A 19,831-nucleotide genomic window follows, 5' to 3' on the forward strand; every position below is an offset into this window, starting at 1 on the left:
AACCCTCCCCACCAAAAAAGAATCCCATTCCAAATCTTTCAAATCTATAATTTTTGGTACTCAGCAATTTACCCTAAACCGTTTATCATCGTAAAGGTCAGCCAAACAAAATCAGTATTTTAACGGAAGCAATAAAAATCCTGAAAGGTCAGACGTTTTGTACCGCGCTGTGTGTGTGAGCGCCATGTAAACCTCCAGCTAAATGCCAGCTGTTGCTGTAGCTGCTGTTGTTCCTGCCTCTACATGAAACATGGGGTCAGGTATTCATAATCGAATGGAAATGAGCCAGGATAATCCTCTGAGCCGCTCCTCTGTAAACATTTTGTTATTGTTTGTTTTTTTTGCTTTAAGTGGACCTCTTGGCAGACTCCCTAAACCTGTTGGGGTGAGGTTTTAAAGTTGCAGAGAGAGAGAGAGAGAGAGAGAGAGAGAGAGAGAGAGAGAGAGAGAGAGAGAGAGAGAGAGAGAGAGAGAGAGAGAGAGAGAGAGAGAGAGAGAGAGAGAGACCCCCCAAACGTGCCCCTTCTCTCTCTGTGTGGTGGAGCTATGATAACACTGGTGGGACCAATCAGGGAAGAGTAACCCTGATTGGACAGAAATTTGCCTGGAGCGGTCCAATATAAAAAACGGTCTCAAACAGACACAGGAGTACTGTCAAACAGACCAGATATTCACACAAAGCGTTCCATTCACTATAAGCTGATCAACAGCCTCACTAACCGACTCAAACAACCATCTTAAATCATACCTACATCACCTTTTAATAACTATTGGGAGACTCCCTTGAAGCATAAAAGGTTGAAGAATAAGGTGGAAGACACTATCATCCTTATCATCCTTGTACCACATTTACATTCACATCTACATTTGGTGGGTTGGACCACTGGGCCGATGCTGTCAGTGATTTTCCCCCATACTGTGAAACATTTACTGTCTGGCTGATTCACACCAGCACCCTCCCCCAACCCACTCCTCCCTCTTAATAACTCTTCCTTTGAAGCCCTCTAGCAACTAGTCGTCCTCCTCATCTTCTTGGTCTTGTTCATATTTACATGTGTTAATTTACAGCTACACGTACTGACTTACAAGTATGGCTTGCATAATTGATGTTTCAATCCATGAGGTAAATTCAATGTTTCAATCAATCCAGCAAGAAGGACTTCTAATATCTGAATAGAAAGAATTAAGCTGAATAAAAAAAAAGAAGCATATATTCATGTTATTATATCTTTTAAATGTTATATGTTGTATTATTCATTGTATATTTTCTCTCTCTCTCTCTCTCTCTCTCTCTCTCTCTCTCTGTCTCTGTCTCTCTCTATAACTCTCTCTTTCTTTAAATCCTTTTCAACACCCTTTTCTGACCTTACTCTCTCTTACTATCACTCCGCCCTCACCCTCTCCCCCCTTATCTCTCTGTGTCTCTCAACCCAACGCCCCTCGCTCTCCGTCTTCTCTCTGCCCCTCTTCCCCTGTCACAGCTGTCCGCCGTGGATGCGGACGAGGGCTCCAATGGCCTGGTGACCTATGAAATCCTGGCGGGGGCCCAGGGGGACTATGTGATCAACAACCGTACGGGTCGCATCACCGTGGCGACAGGCGTGGCCCTGGTTGTGGGCCGCTCCTACACCCTCACCGTCAGGGCGTCGGACAACGCCCCCGGGATCCAGAGAAGGTACCGCCTCCCAGGATCTATGGATTAGTTAGTAATGGGTTTGCTGTTACAGTGCCTATCACGGCACTAAAGGCCCTTTAAATAGGGAGTCTGTGGGGGATTATACATGCTCTGCTAACCAGTGTCTAGCACCTGGGTGACGCATGGTTGCCAGGTTGCGCCTGAACTCTCACCACACACTATCAGAGAGTGGAGAGGTGAGGAATGAAAGCTATCCAATTAGAGGCCGGACACTGATTAGGTGGTCTGCTGACCTTCCCACAAAATCATCAGTGCTAGCCGGGTAGCAATGGACTTGGCTATATATTTTGGTTTTTTTGTTAAATGTTAAAGGTGCTGTTGATAAGATTGGAGAATTGTAAAAAAGCAGAAGAGAGCGCGATTTTAAAACTACAGCGTAAGAAACATCTGCGCCCTCCTTACGATTCTCAGCCGTGGAGAAGTGTTGCGTTTCATGCACCTGGGATTGACAGGCGAGTTTGATACCCCGAACCAGTTAGGGAAAGAGACGCTCTGATTGGTCAGAAATTAGCTGAGGGTCTAAATGTTGAACTGGATCAACCGGAGGCAGGTTCAGTCAACTCTAAATGAGGATTCTCCTCGTGCATTTCACTCACATCTGATGGATGCCGATTTCTAATAAATTGCACTCAAGTAGTAGCTCTTGAATCTTACCTGCGGCACCTTTAATAATATGTGGGTATGACTGACATGGTTTGACTGTAATTAATACAATTCCTTGTTCCCTTTTAGTTATTTGCTGTTGTTTTTCCCATAATGGTCCAGGGTTTGTCTGTCTTATTGAATTACTCCTTCATACAAATTTTATGTCCATTTCAATTGGTGCTTTCTTTTATATTTCATTAAACTTTCACACAGACCGTGAATTCAGTTGAGTGTGGAAATGGGGGAGAAACCTTTGAAAAACATCAGACAAAGAAAGGGGATATTTGCATTTGTAGCTGTGCAGGCACAGTCTATTTTTCTTCTCCTTAATGTTGACTGTGTGATGTTTAAGACATGGATCGGTTCAACATTTGATTTGTGGATTGTGTTTCCGTCTTAGCACAAAGGAACACAAAGAAACAAGAGAACAATCAAGATTCAAGTGTATTTCTTTTTCTGAAGCCTATAAAGGTGTCAGAAACCAACTCCAATTGTAGAATATTTTAGATGTTTTTTAGGGTTGTGGGTGGAATGGGTTTTATATAAGATAGTTTCCCTTCACTGCTTTCCACTGTGCAAATGCACATCCATTTGCCCAGGCAGAAAACAGCAAGGAAACGTACGTTTCAGCAACTTTTGGGGAGAACTTCTAACCAACAAACATTAGAAATGTTCTGACCAACCATGTAGAGCCTTTTATTTTATCATCTAGCTCCATCTTCAAGGAATGGCTGAGTGCCTTTATAGTTCCTCCCAGAATGGTTTTTTGGAGAAAAAGAAAGTAACAGAAACGTTACAGTTTCTGAAGTCAGTGTTCCATACAAGTATAAGTTTGCCATTTAGCTGAAACGTTTATCCAAAGCAACTCACAAGTGATGCTGAAAACAATGAAAGCACATAGCATAACCAACGTTTTAAATGAAGCATATTTCTAAAAATTAACTACTGGGTAAATTGTAGTGCTCCTACAGGGATCACAAAACGCTCAAGTTTTGTACTTAGGAGCCATCAACCATTTGATACCAATGTTAATCTAATCAAGCTAACACTGAATTCTTCTAGCATAACGCAAGTAACACATTACATCTTCAGTCCAATAGCAAAGTTGAGCAAATGTCACACATTGACACATTAAATTAACTTGAACAAGATATTAATCACATTCAAACATTATCACTTCTTAACACTAGCATAACATCGGTGCCGCTCCTGGTGACAATTGGTTTGTGTTTCTTTGAGACTTTTTTTTCACTCCGTGTGTTAATGAAGGTGTTTTCGACAAGAGCGCAGATCTCATTGCAACTGAGGGTGGAGCACAAACATGGAATTCTTTCAAGAGCATTATCTGGAGGGGACATCAATAACCTATACATCAATTGATCTGCTATAACAGACACACAGCATTTAATAGAGGCTTAATATATATATATTAAGGGCCACACATCCACAAATGCAGCAATTAGCACGCCAATGGATAATGCAATGCTTAAGACTACTGATGCAGGATAAATAGAGACGACATGAACAAAGCTTTTAGTCTTGTGTTTGCGTGTGAAATATTGCAAAAATGGAGTCGGCTTCTGCTGAATATTTAAATATATATTTTCAATGACATGCATTACGAAATAATTTATATTAGGGGGGGACAACTTCATGATTTTACGAAGTTGGAGGGAGCACGAACCCTCCCCTCCCGGGATCTGTGCCCATGGTTTATGAGGCGTGGGAGGCAATAAGTGTGTTATGGTGTTATTTCCACTGCCAGGAGCTCTATCACCACGGTGTATATTGAAGTGCTGCCGCCCAACAACCAGAGCCCCCCACGCTTCCCCCTCTTCAGCTACAGCGTGGAGGTCAGCGAGGCCATGAGGCTGGGAGCCATCCTGCTGAACCTCCAGGTATGACCCAGTCACAACCACCCACCCACACGCACAAGCTCTCTCTCTCTCTCTCTCTCTCTCTCGCATACTCACACATAGGCAAATATACGCATGCACACACAAACACACATGCATGCACTCTCTCACTCTCTCTCTGTCTCTCTCTCTCTCTCACATACTCACACATAGGCAAATATACGCATACGCACGCAAACACACATTTAGCACAAACCCGTGTGACAGTGTCCTCTGTCTGTCTTCCTTCGGCTAGGCGACAGACAGAGAGAATGACCCAATCACATACCGCATTGTGAGCGGGGACCCCGAGCAGAGATTCAACCTCACAGAAACGTAAGTTCACACACTGATGCCTCACTACCAATGTCCTAAAGGATTGTGCCTGTTTGCTAAGCTATGACATTTGTTAGACTCACCTCCTCTCGCCCTATGCATATTTTCGAAATTGGGCAGTTTGCGATCAATTGACATCCATTATTTTCCAAACAAGAGTTGAGCAGCTCCCATGGCAGGAGAAAGCACAAACTGCCCTGGCTATGTAGAGCTCTCAAGCTCTGGTCAGTTGGTCGATATTCACTTATTCCACCAAATTCTCAATGGTTGCTTCTAAATCCATTATTTTCGGGAGCAGGAGGAATACAATCCGACCGATTTATTTAATTTCGGAATGATCTATTCCAAAGAGCTCTATTGTGTTAGAAATAACATGAACAATGAATGAAATTAATCTGCAAGGCTCTGTAGATTTGGTTATAATAACCACATGCTTTAATAGACTAAGAATTATAACACCCTGGTTTCACAACTTCGAACTCGCCCAACTTAAGGATGACTGTTAGATTACTTATGGAACATTCTGTCGGCTACAAACTAATCAACACCATGTCAAATAAGTCGTTAAAACAGACAAACAGTCGGCATAAGTTATTTCTTGTCATTTGGTCTTTGATGCTCCCTCAACGTTCTTGATTTACGCCTCACAGGCTTGGGAGTAGGAACCTATCAGACTTGGTCCCTTGGCACGCCCCACAGTGTCATGCATTCGGAACAATTATAAGAAACAGAACAAAACCGTGAATCTGATCTTCCAACCATTTGTCTGTCTCCCTCGCGATGCTGCCCGGCACGGCTCTCCCTGGCTGATCTGCTGTGACTTGCCTTACATTGAATATCTGAAAAGCCATACATCTGAATCCCGCTGGCTTCCTCCAAACGGCACTTGGGTGATATTTTGGCTAGCAGGTAGAGTGGAGTTGCTTTGTGGCCGTTAAGTTAATCTTCTAGTCATTGTTTTTGTTTTATTTTCCCCCAATCGAGCAATCGATTGTTTGAGAGTTGGTTGAATTTCCGTCAACTAAGATTTTCTTTGTTTGAAGACAACCCTACTATTTTGATATCATCACATCATGTATATGATTACAGAAAACCATGGTAGTCCAAGCATGAGATAATGTTTTCCTATAATATCGCCTCGAAACGAAAAATAAAACATCAAGGTCCCTTTTTTCCTTTGATTGGATTCCTTGGCAACATAATGGGTCTTTGTCCTTTCTTGAGATTAAATCCGCACAAAGGAACTTTTACAAGCGCTCATCTGTTAAAGCCAGCATCGTTTTAGTGTCTTAAGCCAAGCCCCGATTGAATAGGACGCTTATTTTCTCATGTACGCCAGCCGGCGTGCGTCTTCAAAGGCCCAGCGCTGCTATATCAGCTCCATGTGACTCGCACCAAAAAAAGGGAAACCTTGACCATTGTAATCTTCCATTAGCTTTGTCATCTGATTTTGCTCTTTCAAGTGCTGTGTCTTTGACAAAGAGAATAATGACATGGCTTCCAGAGCGATTGTTCTACGTCAGCTCTCTCCGGCGATGGTGCGGGCTCAAAGGAGCGCTCAGATGAAAGGGGTGGGTGGCAGAGAGAGAGAGAGAAAGGGGGAGAGAGGGACAGAGATAAAGAGGAAGAGAGAGAGAGAGAGAGAGAGAGAGAGAGAGAGAGAGAGAGAGAGAGAGAGAGAGAGAGAGAGAGAGCAAGAGAGAGAGAGCAAGGGAGAGAGAGCAAGGGAGAGGGAGAGGGAGAGGGAGAGGGAGAGGGAGAGAGAGCGAGAGAGAGAGAGAGAGTGAGAGAGCGCACTTGAACAACAACAGTAGAGAGAGAGAGAGGGGGGGAGAGAGAGAGCACTTGAACAACAACAGTCGAAAGATTGGAAACTAATCATTAGCCTCCCACTGATGGCAGAGGGCCTCTAATGGAGATGTTTTGCGCGGACGCAGAGTGCTGTGAGATAAGGAAAATGCACGTGATACGTGGTGTCGGTTGAAACAAAGGGAAATGCATGAAAAGTTAATGTCATGCGACACTCATGGAGCATCAGCGTAATGTGACATTGCAGAAACGTTAAAGGGGTGATATTATGCCACCAGGTGTGAGTGCGATAACAAGCCTTTTGAAAATCTGCCTTTTCCTGTGTTTGAGTGACATCACAAGTGGGAGTGTCCACCTAGATGGACACTGAACATTAGCTACAGTCCACTGGGTAGGCTGGTAGACTGATCTATCCAGCATACATCTAGGTCAACACTCACTAAAATACGGCTTGTAAAGGCTAATCACTCTCATAAAGGGATAATATCACCCCTTTAAGGTAACATGATATTCATGGAAGTTATTGTTATGGGAAATTTGTGAAACATAAACACTGAGTTTCCCAAAGATTTCATGTAACGTTCGCCATTTATTACCTGGGACTGCAACGTGACTTGCATGAAAAGGTAATACAGCGCACCTTTGTGATACATTATGTAAACGTGAATCTCCATTAACGCTAGAATAATGTGCCATTTACTAGGTCAAAGCGGAGGGAAAACTCAGAAATCTAGCATGCTGTAGGATGATGGGTAGACGGATTGTAGATTAATAGTTCATCATTGAATAACATGCATGCCGGTCTCTGCGGTTTTCTCTGTCTTTTCTGCTTCATATTACAACCCATTTCTGTCAACACTGCAAACACCGCGGAGCACAACGAAGCTAGAATAATTGAGGAGGTTTGCAAATATTTAAATTTCTACTACAAATCATCTCCGCAGAGTAAAGATCCCCAGATGTCACCAAATCCACGGCAAGAAATCGTTTTGGCAGACTAGGCATACAATCTACAACGTAGAATCATGAATGCAAGATACCGGTGAAGACAGCCGAAGCAGTTATTCCGAGCAGAAGTATAATTCAGCCTTAAGACTGCAGTGGTGGCCTTCCAGATACATTTCCCGCTAATTAATCTCTTTTGCATTTTTCTGGGCTCGCTGCACCAAGACAGGCTAGGGTGCAGCGAGACGGATTGTATTGCTCATCCCCGTATCATACAGCCTTTGTTTAACTTTTAATCTGCCGCGCAGATGAGGGAGGGCTTTGTTTCAAATGCTGCCACTGCACCACGATGGAAAGCGAGCAAGAAAACAATCATTTGCATTGCTAGAAGACAACTGGTTGGTTCCCCTATTTTGCTCTTTCGCAGTTCACGCTGTGATCCAAAGCAACTTCAGGGTTTTGTTAGTATTTTAGATAAATGTCATTAAGGAGCAGCACATTTTTACTGTAACATAATTCAATGAAAGCTCTTTAAGTATAGGAGCAGGTAGGGAATCATATTATACAATGCCAACAGCTAGACTGCACACAGGTAGACAGCCCAGAACCGTTGCAACAGAGAGACCCCCCCCCCCCCCCGAGCTTTTGAATATCATGCTTGGTTATTCTGAAATCATTATTTGTTGCCAACATCATTGCACCGAACCTAGATGACACAAGGTCTTCCAGAACAGAACACACACACAAAACACACGCGTTAACCCCAGAGCACCAATTAATTCTCTGATGTTAATCTACGAGGGGCATGTTGTTTTTTTACAATGGCTGCACATGGGGTCAGCGGCCTCGCCATATAACTCTCTCCAAGAAGTGTTGATAAACTGCACCATGACTCCCAAGCTCACCCGTCCAATGCTGTGCACCACACCGGGCCCTCTGTTTCTCTCTCTCTCTCTCTCTCTCTCGCACACACACCCCTATGCACACACACACGCACGCACGCACCCATGCACTCACCCACACACACACACACACACACACGCACACACACACACACACACACACACACACACACACACACACACACACACACACACACACACAGACACACAGACACACACACACACACAAACACACACACATCTTTTCTTAAAGGGGACCTATTATGCTTTTTCGACTTTTATGACCTATTAACGTTGTTAAATGATTGATATGTCATGTTTAACCTTACTAAAGTGTCTAATAATGACGTACATGCATTTCGACGCATTCCCTGCTGACAGTCTAGGGTGGCTGTGCAGAGCGCTAAACACTCGGAACAACGTTTGCGATTCACTTGTTCACTTTTCCGGAAAATCATCTACGTAGAGGCACTCCTGCCACGCCCCCATATCCCTGGTCAAATCTGCCCGCACGCGCGCTTCAAGTCGGCACATTTCACTTCACAGTGTAGCTTTGCACGTTTGTGGAACAATGCCATCCCCTCCCAAAAAGTTTTATTTGGTTGTGAGGGAAACTTATTTAATTTAATTAGCTTACAATATGTCTCCAATTACCTTTGCTGTAGTAGGCTACATGCACGCGCAAAAGGAGGGGGTGGAGCTCGACTGCCCTTCGCAGGTCTTGCGGAAGGTAGCCAATCACGACGGAGTGGGGTTGGCAGGAGGGGGGCGAGGGGGCGGAGAAGGACGAAACCGAGCGTTGACAGAGAATGCTGAAAGCGCCCAGATGAGAGGAAGAGTTTCCCGAAAATGTACATTGTTTTTTGTGCTGTGATTCGTGTCAGGTTGCGCTATAGGAGTCATTAATAAGAAATGAAGACCAGAAAAGTAGTATAATAGGGTCTCTTAAACCTGCTAGGCGGAGAAGGCTTTCTGGGGCATCACTGTAACTTTTTATAACATACACGATACACACAAGCCGGTTCCATCCAGAACATATGAATAATGTGGTCCGGGCTTCTATTACTACCTCTAAGTGGGCCAGATACCCAGTTGCGTCGGAGGGGGGTTGGGCCTGTGAAAAAAAATCCCCATGCCCGCTGAGTGCAGGATACCAGACGGCCAGCTTCTCTCTGGGGCCCCATGTGGGCTTCAAGGCACCACATGCATGTCAGGTGCTCCACTATAAATTCAGTCAGAGCTGCGATAAAGCAGATTACATTTGCTCCAGCGGACGGAGGGTAGCGGTTGATCTGGGTAGGGGGTGTGGGGACGCGGTGGCTGGGCGGACGGCCGGTCGGGGGGGGGGGGGGCGGAAAGTTACCGGGGACGGGTTGGTTCTATCGCCTGAATGGAATAATAAAATAGGAACTGAAACTATCATTCTTTAATATGGGGTTGGAATGGCTGGGCTGCGACTCCACTCTCAAAGCCCCTTCGCTCTCTCCGTCTCTCTCTCTTGTCTCTCACTCACTTCCCCCAGCCCCGCCATGCGACGACATCCATTCCTTCCTCTGCGGTTCTCCCTGGTTGTCTTTAGAGGAAACACACTCTTCTCCCAGTTTGGGATCCTCTGAGATCAGTTAGGGCCGCCAGACGCGGGGGCTCTCTCGCTCGCGCAAACACGGCGCAGCACAACTCCTAAGCGCGCGTTAAATGATCCCGGTGGGCTCAGAGGGGCCAAGTCATTATGACCATTATCGTCATCATCTTCTTTGTCTGTATCGCGGTCATCACTCGCAGCCCCGTCTCTGTAGTCTTTTATAGTGTGTTGCCTCACTGGCTGGTGCCTCTTGCTGGGAACATTCGGCTGCTGTTGATTCCGGGCTAATGGGAGGTTGTAGATAAAGATGTGACGCTGCTCTGGCACGGAGAATGCCCCTCTGAATGTTTATGGGGGCTGTTTTGTTTATTTTATTAGTTTGTTTATTCATTTATTTATTTCCTTTTTTTTTCTCCGGGAGGGAAAGCAGTGTTTGCCCTCTTGAACCAGAGCGGATGCAGGACTGGGCGAGAGGGCTAGAGGCGCGCAGCTCTCTGACCGAGCGGCTTTGAAGAGCAGACAGTGGTGCTCTTTGTGTGTTTCTGCCGCTCAGAGCGCTGTGATGGACAGGGGGTGATTGTGAGCCTGCGGTCTAGACACACTGCACTTTAAATTAGTCATGTATGGGGGTATTATTTAGACGCATTCCCTTAGGGTCTTGGTGGAGTGTTATGGTGGAATGTGTGTGTGTGTGTGTGTGTGTGCGTGTGCGTGTGCGTGCGCGCGCGCGCGCGTGTGCGTGTTGTGTGTTGATTGAAGGCACGCCTGTGCCTTTGTACGCACACCAACGTCATTGGGCTAGTGCAAGCACACATAGCAGCACTTTTTTGCTTGCAGTGAAGTTCCTCCTTTATCCTCCTGCATGTTTTGGTCTGCTGGGATGCTAAATTACAGCTTGTAAAGGAGGAGTGGTGCTGATGCTTCCGTTGCTGTCACCGGGAGGAAAACATGTTGATGCTCATGTCGGTGGTCTCTGTGCGCTGCCAGGAGGATGCGCATGAGAGGAAGACAGTGATGTACACAAAAAAAAGAAAACAAAGAAGAAAAGACAGGCTGGTCATTTGAAATCAGAGCCTGTCATGCCAAATCGATGTCTTTCCTCTCAGAGTCACGTTTTATGTACGGCTGTTTTTTTTGTGATGTAGATTGAAGTAAGTAAAGGAGGAAGAATAACCAGCTGGATAATCTTTCTTCAAAATGTCTTTCTCTCTAGTTTTCTGTCGCTCTCTGGCTCCTTCTCCCTTTGTCTCTATATCTTTGTCTCCCTTCTCTTCCCCAATATGCTCGCTCTCTGCCTCTCTTTGACTTTCTGCGTACTAACTTGATGTTACAATCCAGACACAGCCATGTGAGACAAGCCCATTTAAAGGCGTGTTAATTCCTTCTTATTACCCAAACCGGTCATTTAGCAATGTGGGACAATCAAGGGCTCATTGCACCAGGGCAGACTCCATTGTGCACAGTTCATGTTATCTAGACTTCGTTGTTCTTTCAAGCAGATGCTCTGGGCAAAGGCAGAAGTGGGCGATGCAGCTGCACTTGAAAAACAGCCATTTAGCTGGTAGCATTTTTATTTTATTTTTCATATACACTGGCAGTGGAATACAGATGAGCAAGTGCATATTATATCTGTCTAATAATAACTGCATGTCAATGCATTCCTGCGGCGTCCCGACTAGGTAGTGTTTTATTTCCAATGGTGAAATGCCCTCGTGGTTCTGATTTATTATTGTTTCATTCAAAGCTGTTGATTTGAAGGATGGGAAGCAGGGAAAAGATCGAATCCAAACGATGAAACGAGGAGTCATGTCTTCTGTTTGCTGACCAGAGACTGTAGAAATAGAAATTAAAATGGTCTTCAAAGCGATCAGAGATGCTCATGTTGCAGTCAGGAGATACAGCGAGTTGGCCGGCCTTAAGAGATCATAGCTATTTTTTTTATATCGCTATGATCTCTTCCTCAAGGCTCAAAATAAAGACACGTGTCGACGTATGAATCCAGCTGAGGCCGATGCCTGCCTGTAAAGCAAACAGCATTATTCTCCCATGCTTTGCCTTTGTTCCTGAAACTGTGCAGGGGGAGACTGGCTTTGATCAAGGGCTTCGGCCCGCCAATGACATGATAGCCAAGGTGTTTGTTCTGTCGTCCCACCCCAGGATCGGACTCCTCCTCCTGGACCAGCCCCTGGACAGAGAGACCACTGATCGGTACCTCCTGATCGTCACCGCCTCCGATGGAAACCCCGGTGGGGTGAGACAAACATCATCTCTTCCTCACTTATTCTGGCATTAAAGTAGAGCGTATTCAGGGTTATTAACATGTCAATGATTTGTTTGTGATTTGTGAAAAGGATAATTTACAACTTTTTCAGATGTGCATGCGATGTTGGACCTTGTGATACAAGTTGGTAGCTGGTAGCCTTTTTAATTATCAACAAATCATCACATCACCATCCATTACACTAGCCTGTTCTGTTCGGACCTTTTCACACTGGTCAGTCTAGCCCTCTAGTCGCCCACAGCGATGTCAGTGGGCGGGAGCACTTGACAAACAAGCTCCTTTAGACACTCAGGGTAACAAGACATGTGCCGCCATCAAAGATCCGTTCGAGTGGATACACGGGATGTATCCAATTTTGTATTTTCCACGAGATACCACAGTAGTGCCTACCCTTGTTCTTGTTTAATAGTTGTTATTCAGTCTATTTCTGTAATAACTGCTCTTATGGCTGTGTTTACTCTACTAAAAATAAACATGGCCGCTTGTTGCTCCGGGAGACACTGTTTGGCCAGTGGTGGCATGAGTTTGACGTCATCAGCTCCTGTGCTGTCCCTGATTGGCCTGGTTACTTCTTCAACCACGACACAGTCCCCGAATGGTCCCCATAGATTGCAATTTCACCAAAACTATGTGCGGCCAGAGGTCCAGGCTGAACCGCTTAGCAAAACAGCACCCGTGATCAGAAGGTCAACAACCTTTGTTTGTACCACAGTGCTATCAAACTGTTGATTTTATAAATAGAAATTCACAGTTCTTTTATGGCGCCCTTATTAAAGGTCAAATGGCATGCTACTTTATGGATGCTTTATTATAGATATTAGTGGGCCCCTAACACAGTATTTGAAGACGTTCCCGAAATTCAGCCGTGGTGCAGAATTACAGCCACTACGAACCGGTCGAGCATTGAGCTTTCCCCAAACGCGCCGTTTCGGTGTCTGTAGCTTTAATGTAGATGAGGAGTAGAGAGGCGGGTCGAGAAGTAGGTTGGGGGTGTGGCCCTGAACAGCTTGTGGCCCCGGCACCATGTGCTCTGTTTACAGTGGATGTATCGCAATGGCGAGGCGCACGCAGCCCTTGGCCGTGATCTGTAAATATTCGAACATTCCGGGTGCTCCGGCGGGAGTCCTGGAGCTCTATATCTAAATAATATCATATTATACATAGATATCTATATCATATTATACATATTATCACGGCCAAAAGCTGTGTGCGCCTCCAGACGATACTTTGAATCTCAAACGACTCTGGTTCTTCCAAGTAGACTGAGGAGAAAGGGATTGTTGCCCGCTGCCCATGGGCAGCGGGCAGCGGGCAGCGCTTAGGCACCACCTAAGCGCTGCACCCCCGTCTCCTGCGCCGAGGCGGTGGTCCCTCGGCAGCGGGCAGCGGGAAGCGGGGCTCAAGCGGGAGACAATCGCGGTCAACAATCCCTTTCTCCTCCATGTCATTTTCATGCCTTGGGATCTTTAACATATTTCAATGATAAAATATATGATGTCAGTTGTGCGGTATTATAATTGCATCCTTCCTTATAGCGAGAAGTTAGAGTGGCTATCAAGCTTACATGGAGTGTACCTGGAAAGACAAGTGGATCTTGTCTGCATGATAAGCGATCTCAGACGCAGATCCATTTGAAAAGGGTACAAGTTTTGCTTGTTTTGTCTCGGTTGGTCTGACATGTCGTGTCTGCATCATTATTTCATGTTTTAAGATTACACAAAACAATGTCTTTCGCAGCTTAGTTTCGGCACAATGCCCGCTAAAGTGAGCATTTATGTGGAAGTAAATGCACCGTTGGAGACTCATCTATGTTTAATGTTAACTTTTTACTAGCAGCTTTCATGGATTTAAGAATTCAGACAAATTCTTTCTTACTATTGTTAAGTGTGCATAAAAATAACAGTCCTATATTTACTCCCTCCCTCACAACTTTCACCCCCACCATCACCACCATCACCACCACCTTCGCAACTACCACCTTCACAACCACCATCACCTCCATCCCCTCCAAAACCTCCTCCATCACCTATCCCAGCACCATCTCCACCACCTCCACAACCATAACCATCGCCTCCAGCACCACTACCTTCCCCCTTTACGATTACAACCACCACTGCCACCCTTATGTCACCATTAGCATCATGCTCTTGTTGGTTCCATTCTCTCGAACTGTCACTGAGTGCTCGTGTTTTAGCATAGGTAGACACACGGAAAAGCTCTGTCTATTACTATTTGTGCATAACACATCACTTCCGCCCTGAAATTCCCATTAACCACATGCTAACGTGCCTTTCCATTCCTCTGAGCTGTCTTTGAGTGTTATCGTGTTAGCATAGGTAGCCTCACAGCAACAGTGAAGATGGACGCACTATACCTCTCAGGGAATGTTGCCAGGAATAGTATAAATCACCCTAATTGAATCAGACTCGAGCGCGGCTGCTGCGCCACTGTAGATGTCTGTTCAGGGCTGGCTGGGAGGCAGTTCTGCTCCTTTAATACTGTACCGTGACTGTATGCTGTATTGGTAATGAACATTAGCTGATTAACTGTCGCAGAACCCACGCTGATTGCTGATTGGCCACGAAGTGCGCTGGCATAACCATAAATACTGCTACCCAGGGTACCTCTCTTGAGAAGTGTGTTAGTGTTTTTTTGTGCATGGGCCGACGAGTTTCAGTGTGTGGCATGTGTGTGTGTCTATGTGTGTTTGTGTGTGTCTGTAGTCCTGCTATTTGTCATTTGAAATAACCTGCTGCACAGGCTGTTGTTTTTCAGGAAGCTAATAGTGTAAAGCAGAGACGATTTATGCAAGGCATTTGTGCATTTATTGAACATGGCTTACCCGCTTATATTTGGAAGGAATGACTTGCTGTACAGCAGGGGGTTTGTCGATGATTACAGGAGGCTTGTGTAAATCTACGTGGTGAGATGAACTGCTAAACACTTCAAATATATACATATATATTATTTATATATATATATATGTACATCAATTAATATAAAACAAATATTTATTCCGCAGAATAATGATCAAGGGCAAGTTAATTGCTCAACCAGGAAGGTATATTTTTGGATAGGATGAATAAGACACTTTTTCGAGTTCAGACAAAGGTGTTCATCTGCCAGGAAATATCCGTTGTCTGTGTGTATTTAAAAATAATTTGTCACGTGAACTTCAATGTGAAGTTCACCCGATATATCTAAAGGTTCCCTGGCCTGTCTTACTTGATTTCACTAATTTCATAGCAGCATAAAAATAGAAAAACAGAGGATGTTAATCCCTTTGGTTTCACTTGTACAAGTCACTAGAAAATTCAACGCTCTTCCAAAACCCTCCCGGTCAAAGATGGCGTATATAAAGCACAACAAACACAAGGCTCATAATGACGTCATCTCCGGCACCAACACGCACCAAGCTACACAGAAACTATAAATCCGCTTTAAGGCTGTCGATGCAGGAATCTGACATGGTTTATGAAGGAAACGTTGACAGTTTTATTAAATGGCTACGTAGGAACAACTGACCACGCTGAATCATGGAGTCAAGAGATTCATTGGACTTCTGGGCTCTGGAACTCAAGAGCCTGTTACCTCTATGCTGATTCTCCGAGTGTCTGTATTGGTAGGTGTGTGTGGGGAGGAGGGAGGGGGGGGGGGGGGGGGCAGAAAGGAGAAGTAAAGAGTGGTGGGGGGCAGCTGAGATGCCATTTGAATCGAGCGGTAACCATAGGAACCTGAGATGTGAGAGAAAGCAACTCCTTGAATATTGTCATAACTTATCTCTCCCTCTCCCTTTCTCTCTCTCTCCCTCTCTCGCTCTCCTTCCCTCTATATATCTCCCTCTCACACATGAACGCATGCACTCATTCATGCACGCACGCAAAAACACACACACACACACACACACACAGGCACACGTATAACATTATCTCAGAGCTACACAAACATCTGCACACCTTTGCACACACAAAGAAATATTTCGCCACGTAATGCAAGTATGACAGTTTGAATTGAAAAAGGGTTAGCTCCTGTGTTGATTCAGCTCCGCCAGATAAATTTATTCAAGCCCCCACCACCAACACCAGCTTCTCCACCACCACTAACGCAAGCACTGCTACCAGTACCACCACCACCACCATCACCATCACCATCACCACCTTTCTCCACCCACAGCACAACCTTTATACCCTCTTCGAACCAATCCGTCACAGAAGCGCGAGACACTGTTTTCATCAGCAGAACTCCCTGGCCCCAGACTTGTCCTTTCTCTGGGGGCTGGAGGAGCATGTGGAGGGGAGATCAAAGAGCCGTGTCTTTCCTGTGATAAATTAATAATCCTTGCTCATTAATCAAGCTCATCTCACGGTTGCGAATGCAGGGCGTCCTTTTATATTTTTTTTCACTGCCAAAGCAGCAGGAATCCCGCCTTTGATAGGTACACGTGGGTCAAGTGTAAGAGAGAGTCAAATTGGTTGGAGGAATTATGCTTAGGAAGTCATGCTGGGGCTTTTGGTGGGAGATGGTTGTGTTGGTATTAGAGGGGTGGGTGGTCATTGTGTCAGTGGTGGCAGCAGTGGAGGAGGTGGTGGTAACTGGGTGGTACGACACGGTAGTGTTGCTGTTTGCGATGGAGTTGGAGGTTGTGGTCGTTGTTATGATGAGATGACGATGGTGCTGCTGGTGGAACTTGCGGTGGTGGTAGGAGTGATGATGGTGGTAGAGGTATTATTGTTGGTAGAGGTGGTGGTGCGGGGGGTGGTAGTGATGATTATGACAGAGATGATGAGGGTTCTTGAGCTTGTGGTGATGATGATGGTGTTTATGGTGGTGATGGTGTGTGTGGAGTGAGTAGTGGTGATTACTTTGGACCTGTTGGTAGTGGGGATGTTAGCGGTGATGGTGTTGGAGGGGCTGATGATGACGGAGATGATGTTGGCAGAGGTGTATAGGTCGTGAGTGGGGTTTTGGCAGCGTTGGTGTGACGACAGAGGTGTAAGGGGTTATGATATGGAAAATGCTATTGGAGGCGGTAGTGGTGGTGGTGGAGTGAGTGAGTCAGGATGATGGTGTTGGAGGAAGGGGTGGTGGTGGTGGTGGTGGGGGTTATAGTGATGATGATGATGATGATGTTGATGATGGTGATGATGTTGATGACGAAGGAGAGGGGGGTGGCGGTGGAGGGGGTTATAGTGTTGATGGTGTTGTCAGCGCTGCTGATGATGGAAATGATGGGGGGTTCCGGTAGTGTTGATGAGGTTTGAGGTGGCGGTAGTAATCACGGTGCTGACAGGCGCGGTTCAGCGCGTGAGTGCGCTCAACATGTGTTGTTTCCGGGGCAGCTCATCCGCGACAGAACGTATTACGTGCGTCTCTGAAGGCAGAACAGAGATCACAACAATGGCTCCGGCTTCCCCCGGAGAATCATCACATGAAGGTTACATTAACTGGGTCGTTTGCCCCTTGCGTGGCATGCCTCCAAAACGCCCCCGCATCTGCCATGGCAGCTTCAAACAATTGTCTTCTGGGAAGTGTTTATCTAGTGTAGGCCGATGCCACAGCCCCCTCCACCACCCACCCGCAGTGCTCCCTTCCCACCACCGCCACCTCCTCCCCAAAGGAGCCCATTTACACTCCTGTGCACACGCAGCCTCATCTGGCAAGCCGGGGGATTATAGGAATTTATGCGTATTCAGCTCTACCCCGCGTGTTGATTTATATGCGCTGTGTTTGAAGGCGCACAATGTAGCGGCGTCATTGTTTGAAGGTTAATGGCAGTAAACAGGTATGCCCCCCGCCTCCCGTAAAACATCAATTAATACAATTGGCAGAGGGGAGAGATGCGCTGGGCTTCCTATTTACCGCTTTGCGTAATGACCCAGCTGCAACAAGAAACGGGTTAAAGCAGCTGGTGATAGACAGGCCGGTAATAAACAAAAACAGTCGACTCAAGTTATTGAAGCAAGAAAAAAACGTTTTCCTATTGATTGTTGTGTAAGTGCAAATGTGTGTGTAAATAGTCATCTTGTGTGGCAGTGCAAAACCATGTGCTCTTCCTTTCCCGCTGTCCTCCTTGCAGACGTCCACCACCACCGTGAGCATCGTGGTCACGGATGTCAACGACAACGACCCCTTCTTCGATCCCACCCTGCCCACCAATCTGACGGTCCGGGAGGAGCAAGCCGGATTGTTTGTGGGACAAGTCAGGGTGAGTAGTTCCATACGCGCAAAGCATTTCCCTTTATCTTAATTCTTGTAAGCAGCTTACGCCCTGTCAAGCACACACTTTGCTATTCAAGAATTGAGCAGGCAGTTTTATACAAAGCGACTTACAGTGGATTCCGATACATGTCATTAAGGAGCAGGTAGGGGTTGGACAGTGCAGAGACGGGTCATTAAGGAGCAGATAGGGGGTTTGACAGTGAATACAGAGACAGCTCATCAAGGAAGCAGGTAGGGGGTTAGACAGTGAATACAGAGACGGGTCATTAAGAAGCAGGTATGGGTTAGACAGTGACTACAGAGACAGGTCATTTAGGAGCAGGTTGCGGTCGGACACTACAGAGACAGGTCACTTAGGAGCAGGTATGGGATGAGCGAGTGAATACAGTGACTGGTCGGTACGTTGTTGCTAGCAGTGGTTATATATTTAATTCAGAAAAAGGTCAGGCATCTTGCTCAAGGATGACGAAACTACCTTTAGCTTCTCCATCTTATTACACCCTTTGTTATTAGAGCTCCTCTATATAAACATTTTGCCTTCCTGATCCAAGGGCGTGGGCCTCTGAGTGACGACGTAATGTGTTGTTGAGGGGACCTCCAGTGACTGCCGAGGACTCCAAACAGGGAGGTCCTAGAGGAGATTTGTCACCCGAAGCGACGCCCCTGTTGACTAGCTCTGGTTCGGCCCCAGTGGACAGCCAGACTTTTCTAATTACTGTTGTAGATTAATGGGGCGGATGTTTGCACTCTGCATCAATCACAACGAAATGCAGGCAGTGTGCGAGTACACACGTGTTGCAGTTGGAAAAGGGGATGCATGGCTCCTGCTATCTGTTTTTAATTGATAGCCTTTTATTTTCATTCCCGACAATAAGGCATCAGTCTTTCATCACGTCCCCTTTGGATTCTTGCCCCTTTTTAGATTCACGATACCGTTAACTCATTAAGGAGTCCATACAACTGATATGTACATTGGTATTACGGCTCGGACGGAGGTCATTATTAAGAAATGGGCCGGTAATTTGCTCCGTACGGAACGGTTGATTGCTTTGGATAATTTTTAGTACATCCAGGTTCCTTCAACCAATCAGGCCTCACATCACAACACAACGCTGTTTTTGAACTGAGTTTGAACATTATAGTGTAAACAACCAAAGACTGAAGTTTATCCCCCCATGGATCTCAGAGATTTAATGTGACAGCACTTACTCTCCTGAGAAGTTAAGTCAGTGGTTTCGTTACTTAAATGGACTTTGGGTCTAAGCCCACTTTCCATCTCCTGCCAATCATGTTTCCATTCACGGCTTGGTGCGGAGCCAACCCTTAACCGGTTCTGTGTCTACGTCCTCCTGAGAAAAACTAGCCTGTACACTAAGAAGAAATCGGAACGCTATGAAGATTTTTGAAAACTGTCTGACATGGATCGGAACTGTGTTCAGGGTCTATGCTTGCGGTGGGTTGTGCTATTTCCTTTGATCCCTCAAACAATTTAGTTGTATTTATTTTATTATCTATAATATA

The 19,831-nt window shown here is 45.7% G+C and overlaps 1 protein-coding gene across 1 annotated transcript in view; it reads left to right on the top strand.

The window, feature by feature from the left end:
• LOC115560230 (protocadherin-15-like) overlaps positions 1-19,831 on the top strand; it is a 225,899-nt gene that overhangs the window by 121,869 nt on the left and 84,199 nt on the right. The window contains 5 exon segments of the mRNA XM_030379553.1: positions 1,482-1,675; positions 4,107-4,239; positions 4,493-4,572; positions 11,968-12,061; positions 18,168-18,296. Of these exon segments, the coding sequence (XP_030235413.1) occupies positions 1,482-1,675; positions 4,107-4,239; positions 4,493-4,572; positions 11,968-12,061; positions 18,168-18,296 (630 nt within the window).

The sequence above is a fragment of the Gadus morhua genome, chromosome 15 (assembly GCF_902167405.1).
Source record: "Gadus morhua chromosome 15, gadMor3.0, whole genome shotgun sequence".
NCBI lineage: Eukaryota > Metazoa > Chordata > Actinopteri > Gadiformes > Gadidae > Gadus > Gadus morhua.